At 42.0% G+C, this 13,422-nt stretch overlaps 1 protein-coding gene across 4 annotated transcripts in view; it reads left to right on the plus strand.

Annotated features, from left to right (window-relative positions):
• The first annotated feature begins 324 nt into the window (after positions 1 to 324).
• The window catches only part of LOC119971178 (myosin-3), a 1,049,419-nt gene continuing 1,036,321 nt past the window's right edge, over positions 325 to 13,422 (plus strand). For 3 of the 4 annotated variants that reach the window (XM_038806379.1, XM_038806381.1, XM_038806382.1), the window contains exons 1-2: positions 325 to 678; positions 5,676 to 5,830. In XM_038806379.1, the coding sequence (XP_038662307.1) occupies positions 576 to 678; positions 5,676 to 5,830 (258 nt within the window). In that variant the 5' untranslated portion in view covers positions 325 to 575. The remainder of the gene's footprint in view (positions 679 to 5,675; positions 5,831 to 13,422) is intronic. The other variant, XM_038806380.1, reaches the window with a different exon arrangement.

A 13,422-nucleotide genomic window follows, 5' to 3' on the forward strand; every position in this document is an offset into this window, starting at 1 on the left:
CCCAATGGCCTCCTTCTGCACTGTCTGGCTTCTATGATTCCACTTCCATACGAAGCTATTCCTTTTGCCCACCAAACCGGCGAGGCAATGCTTTGGCCTCACTCCAGCATCTCCTCCCTTCCAAACCGCCAGGTGATGAAAAGATGCTCGCGCCCGGCATCGCGGCAGCCATCTGATCCCGCCTCTCTTCCACCCTGATTGGGGGAGGAAGGTGCGAATGACGGGCACCTCGGATACCGTCCCCGCTCCCGATTGGCTAGACGAGATGTCAATCGAATTACCCCGCCCCCTCCCCCACCACCTGACGTCAGCCGGTGTTCGGCGGTCTCTGTGGTTTCAGCCGCGGCCAATGGCGAGGCTGGAACTGGCGTCGACAGGTTGCAGAGGCAAACACAAACTGCGGTTTGAGTGGGGGAGGCCCTGATTGAGTTGTTGCTGCTCGTGTGGGGAGGGGAAGTCGCCGTGACATGTCAAACTGAACCCCCCCCCCCCCCCTTTTGGATTTTGGCGTTTGTTTTGATCCTTCTCGAGTCAGCTTGCCGGACAAGTGGTGCCAAACCCCCAAGGAGGGCGACATGAGCGTGAACGGGCGGTGGGCGAGAGCTGGACAGGAGGCGGCGGGAGAGGGGGAAGGCCCCGGCGGGAGACCCAGAGCAGCTCCTCAAATGGCTGGGACAGGTGAGCAACGACCAACAATGGGCAAAGCATACAGAAAAAGTGAAATGTTACATGCATAGTTGTAAATCCTTGCACCGTTCATAAGTAGTAAGTTTTTCGATTATGGTAAATGTTTTCATTTAGGATAACAGTTTTGTTTTGAAATTGAAATATTTGTAAAATAACCATCTTCTTCCGAAACATGCCTATAAATATTTCATTATTATAAAAACAAACGAGCGGGCGTCTTTTGAGTATTACTATTTCTTGGAATAACCTCCCCAATTTAAAAAAGCTAAATTTGTTTCAAAATAAAACCTATATATTTATGCTTTGTTGTTGTTGGGTGACTGATAGCAGGGTAGCATTGTGGAGAGCACAAATGCTTCACAGCGCCAGGGTCCCAGGTTCGATTCCGGCTTGGGTCACTGTCTGTGCGGAGTCTGCACATCCTCCCCGTGTGTGCGTGGGTTTCCTCCGGGTGCTCTAGTTTCCTCCCACAGTCCAAAGCTGTGCAGGTTAGGTGGATTGGCCATGCTAAAATTGCCCTCGATGTCCAAAATTGCCCTTAGTATTGGGTGGGATTACTGGGTTATGGGGATACGGTGGAGGTGTTGACCTTGGGTATGGTGCTCTTTGCAAGAGCCGGTGCAGACTCGATGGGCCGAATGGCCTCCTTCTGCACTAAATTCTATGATAATTCTATGATCTGTGATTGTTGGACTTGCTACATAACAAAAATAGCAAAGACATGAAATCTTCAAAAAAGTTTTTTGTACATATCTATTGTGTAACAACAAATGGATAGGAATACATAGTGCTTAAAACGTAGTGTTTTGCTTGAACAATAAAGTGAATGATTAAGGATTGGTTAATAATCTTTCAGTGTCACAGGTAATTTGGGCATTCTAAATTCTCCCTTTGTACCCGAACAAGTGCTGGAATGTGGTGAATTTTCACCGTAACTTGATTGCAGTGTTAATGTATGCCTACTTGTGACAATAAAGATTAGTAATAATATTAATAATCGCTTATTGTCACAAGTATAGTAATAATATTAATAATCGCTTATTGTCACAAGTAGACTTCAATTAAGTTACTGTGAAAAGCGCCTAGTCGCCACATGCAGGTGCCTGTTCAGGGAACCGGTACGGGAATTGAACCCGCACTGCTGGCATTGTTCCACATTACAAGCCAGTTGTTTAGCCCACTGTGCTAAACCAGCCTATTAGTTAGGCTTATATTAACAATGCAATGGTTAAGAATCACGACAGTGCAGAAGATGATCATTCGGCCCATTGTCTCTGCACAGACCCTCTGAAAGAGCATCCTACCTCAGCCCCATGCCCCTGCAAACCCAAAACCTCACCTAACCTTTAGACACCAAGAGGCAATTTGGCATAGCCAAGCCAGCTAACCTGCACATTTTTGGAATGTGGATTGAAACCAGAACACCAGTTGATGGTGACTGACAATTAACTGCCGAACGTCGTTTGACATTTAAACCAATAAATCTTTGCTTCCCCCTTCCCCTCCCCACACATCTACAGTTCATCCTCTGATGTTAGTTTCCCTGCTGTTTGACCGTTCACATCTTTTGTCCTCTCTGGGGACTGCCATTAACACTCTTTCCCCTTGTTATCTGTGGCCATTAGCTCCCAGTTTCCCTGGGTTTCTGTGGCTATGACTCCTCTTTCATTCTCACACCACAGTATAAATATTTCCCACTCTCTCTGTCTGTTAGCTTTGACAAAGAGTCATCGGACTCGAAACGTTAGCTCTTTTCTCTCCCTACAGATGCTGCCAGACTTGCTGAGATTTTCCAGCATTTTCCCTTTCGTTTCAGATTCCAGCTTCCGCAGTAATTTGCTTTTAAACCAAGAAGCTTGATTGTGGTCAAGGCACTGCCTTGTGGAAGAACCAGCGAATGGCTATCAATTATTTTTCTTCAGCTGAAACAAGTGCACTGTATAGATGTTCTTTCTCTCTGCAAAGAACAGGGCCCTGCATATAACTATATGCAATTTCTAGTCCATGCAAATGCACCGCACTGCAAGTCCGACAGTAAACAAATTTATTAAGTAATGATAAAACTAATCAATGAGTTTGACACTCTACGGAACTAACTCTAGAAATAAAATAATGAGATATAACTATATAAACTGTATCTGAACTACACGTGGGGCTAGGCTGTGACCTGACTGCTACACGGCTGCTATCTAACTATTCCTTCGTGGAAAGAGCCCAAGAGCCTCTGGGCGCTCGGTTATATAGTGTAGTTTAATGGTGCCCTCTAGTGTTAGTGCCACAGCTAAGTATTGTGATTTAACCCTTTAGTTACATGTCTGTCTACATATCATTACATGGCCTACATACCAAGCGTCACATTGGCACTAAATTCCTGTCCCACATTCTTACAACACTTTGGGCCAGTGTGTGATCAATTCTAGCCCCACTTGACCTATAGTCACAGCACAAATCAATTAACCAATAATTCTTAGAAAAATACCTGAAGTATTTGGCCCTTGGCTGCCCAATAATTATAATCACTAGGTTTGTAAATGTAAACACAATTACTTTTTAAATTAATAACAAGAATTGTAATGAAATCTGCAGCACATGCACCTGATTAACTATTATCCCCAATTCCCTGCTTCAATGTGCCCCCACCCACACTACACGCACACAAGACAGACACACATGGGAAGATTGGAGTTAAAGGTTAAAAAAAAAGTCTTTGCTTCAGATGGTGGTTTTTAAAACCTTACTCTTCGAACTTTGCGTTCACTTTGCTGTTTTGCTGCAGATTCATTCAGGTCACTGTAGTTTCAGACCTACAGTACTCAACCTTTCTGGAGAGTGTGAGAGCAGGTTTTTGCCTTTGTTTGCAGTGTGTAATGGTTCCCTTGTAGATTAATTTATACAGGTTCTCTGCAACTTTGGGAATACAGCACACAGCCTTTCTGGAGAGAGAGAGAAAGTAGGTACTTGTCTTTCTGTGTCTAGGTTTCAACTGCTCTCTCGGGTCTCTTGAGAACAGTCCGATTGGTATAGGTTCCAATCATCACTTGTTACCAGGCAGAGAATGGCCTTTTGGCCAATTCATTGGCCACCAAACAATCAATCAAACATAGTCCCCCAGTAGGCTTACATTAATAATGCAATGGTTAAGAATCGCTAAGTGCAGAAGGAGGTCATTCGGTCCATTGTGTCTGCACCAACCCTCTGAAAGAGCACCCTACCTCGGCTGCTTGACTTAAAGATATATATTAATTACCCATGATTCAGAAATGATAACTACAAAATAAAAGAAAGGGGAATAAACATGTAGGACCCTTACAACATAACTCATTTGTGTGATAGAATGTCTTTTTGACTTCCTGGCAGCATCCTGTTCGGGGTGAACACACCCTGTCTTACTACTGCATTGTAGCAGTGTGAAACAGCTAGCTTTACCTGTTACTCAATTTTATGACCTTGCCCTTGGATAATCTTGGGCAGACTGGATGCTTTTCAAGGCTGGAAGTGACAGTCTTAGGTCCGTTCATGAGTTTGTACAATTATACAATGCAGAATGATCTGATCAGGGTAGCTGTAATCCAGTGGGATGTCTTTGTGCCCTGCCCTGTTCAGCATTCCCACGTGTGTATTGACCATTGAATGTTTGCTTGCAGTGAATAGTGGTACAGAATACACAGTAGTTTTCTCAACTGTTATAATAAAAAGTTTTCTTAATAAAAATATTTTAAAAGTAGTTAAATAGCAGTCCAGCGACTCCGTTTATCCATGTCTCTAAACAAAAAATAAAAGTTAGGATCTGTCGAGCAGGGGCAGCCATGTTACATTCAGTTCCTAATAAAGGCATTGCACTAGAAGCACTGTACTCTTTGAGCTTGTAATGATTTTGAATTACGTGTAAGTAGTGGCGTTTAGCCTATCTTGCATACTATTTATGTAGGATACCTGAAAGATATTTGAGATTCACTACCAGTAATAGTTTTGTGAGTTACTGAGTCAGAATTGTTTTGAGGGCTCCTCAATGACATAGCGAGTCAATAGCAACCAAAGTTCTGTGGGGCAGTTTTACTTTAAAAATAAACCATTATGTCTTCCAAACCATTTTTATCTATTGTTCAGAACTCCCAAAATAGCAATATCTTCTTGGATGTTGGAAACAAAATAAGTTTGCATCTGAACAGAATCTAGAAACAACATAATTTTGCATCCAAAAGGAATATACTATCCACTATATGTCTCTTGCCATGTTAAAATTCTCCTTTTGAAAAGTCTGAATGGTTTGTCCTTGCCTTAGTAGAGATCTCCTTGCGTTCAACATGGGGTGAAATTTTGTGTAATTAAATTCATATTAAAATATGTGCAAAATGCTTACTTGTATTGAGAAGGCTTGAATTAAATGTAGAAATATGCAGGAGTTTCAAGGTGATTGGCGATGGGGAACAATTCTGACCTTGACAGCGATGTTCACGTCTCATGAACAAAATATCCAAAGCACCAAACAGATCATTGTGGTCCAACATGTTTGTGAAATACTATTCTTTTTTTTCTCTCTTTGTCGCCTCCCATAACAGCTGCCCTCTGTTGTTACTTCAACTTTGCCACTTATGAACACTGTAAACGGTATTGGGTGGGAGATTGACTCCTGAAATAGTACCCGAGCTGCTTCTGGCCTACTGTTCCATCTACAGTGAAACATTTGTTTCCATTGATTCAGCCTATTTCCTAATTAATTTTAGCAACTCTCTTCCTCTCCCCTATATTGTGACTCTTGTACTCTGCCTCGTATTCGCAATTCCCCACCGACACGCTCTCATTCTGTGTTGCGTGCTCACACTCTTGTGTGCTTTGGCACTTGCCCACTCTGGCTCTCTCCTGCCCATCCAGGCGCTCGTTGGCCACCGTCGAGGCGGTTGTCGGCCCCCTTCCAGGAACTTGTTCGCCCCACCATTTCTAGAAAATACAACATTTCTTTCCATATCTGTAACTTTCATTTTCTTTAGCAGGAGATTTTGCTGCGCGATTTGGTATTAGTGGTGATGTTGGAACGTTACCTCAACCAGAGATGCAGGAATTACTTGGTGAATTCAGAGCACTATATCAGGAACGATTACACCGGTTAGAAACCTTAAATGATGGAAGAGAAGAAACTCTTGTGGTTGGTTCCAGTTCCTAATTATTTTAAATTTGATATGTTTGTTTTGAAAGCCTATTTAATTGTTTATAAGGTTGTTTGTTTATAGTTACTTTTATAATTGAACCAAATGCAAAATTGAAAATAAGACAGTACTTTAAAATAATTGTGTATAATTGCAATACTTCAAGTGATTTATTGAGCGATTAAGTAGCATTCTGTATGTAATGTAATATTTTCCTGAATGGCCTTTTGGAAATAGCAAATAAATCTGTAGTCTTGTTTGCTAACTTTTGCTGCACACATTTATCTGATGGAATGGTTTGTTGAGAATAGCATTGATATTACCAGCCAGTGCCTGTTTGCTGTTGTTGGTTCATGGAGACTGGTGGGTTGAGTCTGTTGAAACATACTTCAAGTTGCATGCCACCTCGGTTGCAGACAGCAGAGTGAGATTTTCTTGCCATCAATCAGTACTGCATTCAAACGCAGGTCGTAGAATTAAAAGGTTAATGAACTTAACATAGTCAATCAACCAGTTGTAACTTTGTGTATTACCTTAAATTCATCACCTGCAGAGTATGTAAGGTCAGCTGCATAACTTATCCTCCTGCGACTTGTATTTATGGCTGTAATGTGAAGACCTAAATTTAATAATTCTGAAGGCTATAAAGCAAACAATTAAATTTAGTGGTCCCACAGCAAAAGTAAATTAATGTTGATTTACTTCTTGAGACAAATTCTGAATAGAAGTAGAATTTCAGGTATTGGAAAATCAAGTTTATTATCTTGATTGGTTGGTGCAAACTATTGAACATTATTGTACTGTAATAAAAGTGACATTTTAATCAATACTACCAAATGCATTAGCGTTTTAACATGGAAAAGCTTTTTGCTCCTGTTTAACAAGGTTCGTCATTAGTTCTGTACTGTTTACTTGTCCACTAAATGTAGAGTTAAACATCAAAATTGAGTATTTACTGTTGGACAATACACAGCCCATTTATTACTGTCTGAATATGGTGTGTGTTATATTCATGGCTGGTTTATTTATTACTTTTTATTTATGTTTTGATTTGTATTGATCCAGATATCATCATGTGTGCAACCTTCCCTCGTTTGCCCCTTCACAGTGAAATGCTTTATTTCCCCCCCAAATGCATAACAATTACCAGATGATGCCTCAAAAGAATATTGTCATCTGTTTTTAAAAAATATTTATTTCCCATTTCAGAAATTTGTAGGAATAGAATTTGTCTTAGTGTTATTGGGGAGGATTTAAACTAACTTGGCAGGGGTGTGGCAACCAGGTGATAATATCAGTGTGGGATACCAAAGTGCACAGAATATTGGGAGAGATAGATAGCATTGGAATTGTAATTTAATAGATGAGGTCAGAGTAAGGGATAAAGAAATACATTCTAATTCAGGGTTACTGCACATGTACATGAATGAAGGAATGTGGCAAATGGGCTAGGGTCTGGCAGATGTAATACAATGTTGACAAATATGAGGTTATCCATATTGGTAGAAATAACAGCAAATGGGATTATTATTTAGATGATAAAATATTAAAACATGCTGCTGTGCAGAGGGACCTCGGTGTCCTGATGCAGGAGTCGCAAAACGTTGGTTTACAGGTACAACATATGATTAAGAAGGCGAATGGAGTTTTGTCCTTCATTCCTAGAGGATGGAGTTGAAGACGAGGGAGTTTATGCTGCAACTGGATAAGGTGTTAGTGAGGCCACACCTGGAATATTGTGTTCAGTTTTAGTCTCCTTACCTGAGAAAGGATGTACTGGCGCTGGAGGGTGTGCAGAGGAGATTCACTCGGTTAATTCCAGAGCTGAGGGGGTTGGATTACGAGGAGAGGTTGAGTAGACTGGGACTGTACTAGTTGGAATTTAGAAGGGTGTGGGGGGGATCTTATAGAAACATATAAAATTATGAAGGGAATCGATAGGATAGATGAGGGGAGGTTTTTTCCACTGGTGGGTGAAAGCAGAACTAGGGGTCGTAGCCTCAAAGTAAGGGGAAGTAGATTTCGGACTGAGTTTAGGAGGAACCTCTTCACCCAAAGGGTTATGAATCGATGGAATTCCCTGCCTAGTGAAGCAGTTGTCGCTCCTTCATTAAATGTTTTCAAGATTAAGATAGTTTTTTGAAGAATACAGGGCTATGGTGTTCGGGCCGGAAAGTGGAGCTGAGTCCACAAAACATCAGCCATGATCTCAGTGAATGGAGCTGCAGGCTTGAAGAGCCAGATGACCTTATCCTGCTCCTATTTCTTATGTTCTTATGAATCTGAATCCCTCCCTCCTACACCATTTCTCAGGTGTGTATTTATCTGATATATCCTGCTATTTTTAATCTCGCTAGCTCGTGGCACTGGTAGTAACCCTGAGATTACGACCTTTATGTCCTCAGTCCTTATTTTCTGCTTTGAGGACCTCATCCTTTTTACTTGTATAATTCGTATTGACACGTACCATGACTACTGGCTGACTACTCTGCCCCTTCAGAATGCCCTGCAGGTGCTCGGAGAAATCCTTGACCCTGGAACCAGGAAGGCAACACACCGTCTTGGAGTCTATTTGCACCACCCCTTTAGGATTTCTTTGTCTTGACTGCTGTACAAACTGTTCACAGTTGAAGTGAGGATGTTCACAGATGATTGCATGGTGTTCAACTCCACAGATACTGAAGCAGTCCTTGCTCGCATGTAGCCCAGGATTCAGACTTGGGCTGTTAAGTAGCAAGTAACACGCCAGACAATGTTCTTCAATGAGACAGAATCTACTCTTTTCCCTTTGATATTCAAAGGTAGTACTGTCGCTAGATTCACCACCATAAGGTGACCATTGACCAGAAACGTAATGGACCAGCTGTATAAATAATTGACTACAAGTGCAAGTCAGAGGCCTAGAGTTCTCTTCCGGGTATCTCATAATTTCCCAAAGCCTGTCTACAATCTTTAAGGCACAAGCTAACAATCTGATGGAATACTCTTTTACACATTAGCGTACCAATAACATTCAGAAAGCTCAACACCAGACAGGACAAATGTGCTTGATTGGCATCCTACCTACCACCTTAAATTTCAGTCCCTCCACCACTTTGTACAGTGATAGCAGTGTATGCCATCTTCAAGATGTCACGGAGGTCTACAGTATAGAAATGACCCTTTGGCCCATCGTGTCTGCGCCAGTCAAAAACAACACCAAAGTATCTTAGTCCCACTTTCCAACGCTTGGCCCATAGCCTCTAAACCTCCTGCTCCTTGCCTTAAATCTATGCCCCCTGCTCATCGATCCCTCCACCAAGGGGAAAAATATCTTTCTATCTACGCCCCTCATAATTTTATACATATCAATCATGTCTCCTCCCCCCCAAGTCTCCCCTGCTCCAAAGAAAACAACCCCTGTCTATCTAATATTTCTTCACAGCTAAAACTCTCCAGCCCAGACAACATCCTGGTGAATCTCCTTTGCACCTTTTCCAGTGCGATCACATCCCTCCCATAATGTGGATTCCAGAACTGGGCGCAGTGCTCTAGCTGTGACCTAGCCAACTTTTTACACAGTTCTAGCCTAATGTCCCTGCTCTTAAACCCTCTGCCTTAGCTAATAAAGGCAAATATACCATATGTCTTCTTGACCACTGTATATGCACACCAAGGTCCCTCTTATCCTCGGTGCTTCCCACCGTCCTACCATTTATCATGTACTCCCTTGTCTTGTTTGTCCTGCGCAAGTGCATCGCCTCTCACTTATCCGGATTGAATTCCATTTACCACTGATCAACCTGCCTGTATCCTCCTGCAATCTAAGGTTTTCCTCCTCGCTATTTACCGCCCACCAAATTCCATAACACCTGCAAACTTACTGATCAAGCCACCTACATTCATGTCTAAATAATTTATATAAGCTACAAACAACAAGGGCCCCAACACTGATCCCTGTTGGATCCCACTGGACACAGGCTTCCGGTCGAAAAACACCCATTGACCATCACCCTCTGCTTCCTGCGACTCACCCAATTCTGTCTCCAATTTGCCAAATTTCCTTCCATCCCATGGGCTCTATCAAATGGTGGTAGAGGTTTGGAAGTCTCTCCCACAAACAGCAGTTAAAACTAGAGTCAGTAGCTAGGGAATAACATTTGGAGCTGGGGTCAAAAATGGCTTCAGTTTTCCCAATATTTTATTGGAGGAAATGTCTGCTAATCGACCACTGGATAGTGGATAAACAGTCTAATAATTTGGCACCATGGAGGAGTCAAGAGAATGTTGCCAGCGTACTTATGAAAACAAATGCTGTGCCTTTCGATGATGTCACTGAGGGGCAGCATGTGGATGATAAATAGGAAGGGGTGAAGGATAGATCTATGGGAACATTGGAGGTAACGTGCGATGGTGAAGAGAGGCCTTTGCAAATGATTCTCAGGCTATGATTAGATAGATATGAATTTGATCCACGTTAGAGTAAATCTACCCAGCTGGACAAATGTGGAAACGTGTTGGAGGAGCATGGTGTGGTTAACTGTGTTTAAATTGTGTTTAAGACGGCAAAGAAGGATAAGGAGGGAAATGTTACCTTTGTCACAGTCACGTAGAACTTGAAGAGATATTTCGGTACTATGGCTTGGGTGGAAAATTGATTGGGGGGGGGGGATTCAAACATGGAGTTTTGGGAAAGATGGAACGGATTTGGGAGGTTGTAGATAGGATGATAGTTTGCAAGGAATGGTGGACTCCAAGGTTGTTTTTTTAGGAGAGAAGGATGATGGACTCCAAGGTTGTTTTTTTAGGAGAGAGTTGATGACGATAGATTTAAAGGAGCGAGTCACACTACCTGTAGAGAGGACTACTTACAAAATTGACTAAAACGGGATCAGGAGGGGAAGTTGAGTAATTAGCTTAGTGGGAATAGGATCAAGAGAACAAGGTGGGTTTCATAAACACGATGCGTTTCGGGAGTACGTTAGGGGTATAGGAGAGAAACTAGAGAAAGATATGAGTTTAAGACTAGGGCTTGGGGGGAGGATTAAATTATGTTTGGTCATGTGGAAGGGAGGGATGCAGCAAAAGCAGCTGATCAAATTGTCGCAATCTTAGTGACAAAGAAGTGCATGAGCTTCTTGCACTAGTTAAAGAGGTCCAGATGGACGGGACAGGGAAGAAGAGTTTAAGAACCCTTTGTAATCTCCACTGCAAGGATTGCAGTTGCCAAGAAGGCAGTTCGCCACTACATTCTCAAGGGCAACAAATGCTGGCCTTGCCACATTACCCATGTCCCATGAAAAAATAAAAAAAGTCCCCTCGTCCCCTGTAAAATAGGTGCATATTTGCATCTTTTAAAATACAAGAATGGAAGGAATGAAAAAGTTACATTGATATAGCACAAATAACAAGTTACATTAATATAGAGCCATTAACATAGGATGTAAAAGTTGCAATATAAGCAAGACAATGGAAGGTAAATTAAAGGTAATAGAGATGTTGTTTATGAGTTGTATAATGAGCATTAGTTGGACACTGCAAGCAACGAATGAACAAGCATTGAAGGAAGCAGGCGCACAAGAAGAACCTTTGCAGATGATCATCAAGAGACGGCTACAATTCTTTAGGCATGTTCTTGGGTGAGAGAAACGAGAGCGTGTGGTAGTGACTGGTGAACTTGAGAGTAGCCGAGCAAGAGGAAGGCAAAGTTTAAGAGCAGAACAGGTATAACAAAACCAAGATGTTGCCTCTTATCAATCACAATGAAAGTTGGTGAGCCATGATCGTTGACTTTGTTAGACACTGCACCTGAAGCAGAAGAGGACAAGGCAATGTACAAAGCCACTTCAGAGTTGGCATATCTCGCCTAAGGGTTCCAGAAGATCTTGGCTTTTCGTATTCATCTTCAGTATTGTGTAATTCAGAACTGTTGAGTGTAGCTTACTTTTAAAATACCATGCTAGGGAAGAACTTTTACGTATGGTTGCACTGCATAATTGTGTTCCTTTTACAGCAACCTGTACATTAATTTGGTGTAAAAGCAAATTACTGCGGATGCTGGAATCTGAAACGAAAGGGACAATGCTGGAACATCTCAGCAAGTCTGGCAGCATTTGGTGTGTTAATCTGCCTGTGTAATGGCATATTGTAGTAGAACATGTGACAGTACTAAGCATCCACTGTCTGTGCCATGCCATATATTCAAAACTGCAATGCTTTCCTGGCAAAGTGTATAACTAGCTTTCATCACAGTACTCGTGCTTCTGAATGCACACAGGAGATATGGTCGAAACTGAAGTTTTCTCAAAATAGGTTCACTTTGAAGTAAGTACCTCTCTGGCTTCTACCTTGGCTCAAATACGACTATTCTGCTTTTTACAATTCATGGTATTTGCATCCACTTGCACAATTGTATTGCTGAATATAAAGCAACTATTAGGCTGTACAATCTTCACTTCCACATGCTGATGAATGGAGGAGAAAACTTTGGTTAAGAGGTTCTTGGCAATACAATTTTCCAATCTTCTAAAAAGTATGTAAAATTGAGTTGAGGATTAGTATTGTTGGTTAAACTCAAGTAGTTTTGGCCTAAATAAGTTATTCTCTGAATTTTTAAATGTCTTTTTCAGTAGATTGTATTTGGTGTTTTGACAAGTATATAGTTAAACCAAGCGGTATTATGTGCAAAGTCTGAAAAGCCCGTGATCAAAATACAAGATAACTAGTTTGTTTGTGTATGCAATGCATTGAAAATATGAATAATTTTAAAGTGGAATTGGATTGTAGACAAAAAAATGGAGTTGGAAAACATTTAATTGTATGGTTATACTGCTGAGAATTGGAATTAGGTGAGTTAATGATTATTTAAGGAAAATGATGTGATAAGAAAGTGGTGTGGGCGGGTTGCGCAATCGTTAGCACTGCTGCCTCACAGCGCTGAAAAACTGGGTTCAATCCCGGCCCCGGGTCGCTGTCCGTATGGAGTTTGCTCATTCTCCCCGTGTTTGCATAGGTCTCACCCCCACGACCCAAAGATGTGCAGGGTCATCATAGATCATAGAATTTACAATGCAGAAGGAGGCCATTCGGCCCATCGAGTCTACACCGGCTCCTGGAAAGAGCACCCTACCCAAGGTTAACACCTCCACCCTCTCCCCATAACCCAGTAACCCCACCCAACACTAAGGGCAATTTTGGACACTAAGGGCAATTTGTCATGTCCAATCCACCTAACTTGCACACCTTTGGACTGTGGGAGGAAACCGGAGCACCCGGAGGAAACCCACGCACACACGGGGAGGATGTGCAGACTCCGCACAGACAGTGACCCAAGCCGGAATCGAACCTGGGACCCTGGAGCTGTGAAGCATTTGTGCTATCCACAATGCTACCGTGCTGCCCCGTGGGTCGATGGATTAGCTATTCTAAATTGTCCCTTCATTGGGAAAAAGAATTTGTACTCTAAATTTACTTTGAGAAAAGTGCTGTAATGAGTAGAATGGATGGATGGATCTGTAGAACAAATCCAGGGGAGTGGTGAATTTGATAGATTAAGTAACACTGCATTGGCATTTTGTCTAATTTCCTAGAAGAATCATAGAATCCCTACAGT

The sequence above is a fragment of the Scyliorhinus canicula genome, chromosome 9, assembly GCF_902713615.1.
Source record: "Scyliorhinus canicula chromosome 9, sScyCan1.1, whole genome shotgun sequence".
Classification (NCBI taxonomy): domain Eukaryota; kingdom Metazoa; phylum Chordata; class Chondrichthyes; order Carcharhiniformes; family Scyliorhinidae; genus Scyliorhinus; species Scyliorhinus canicula.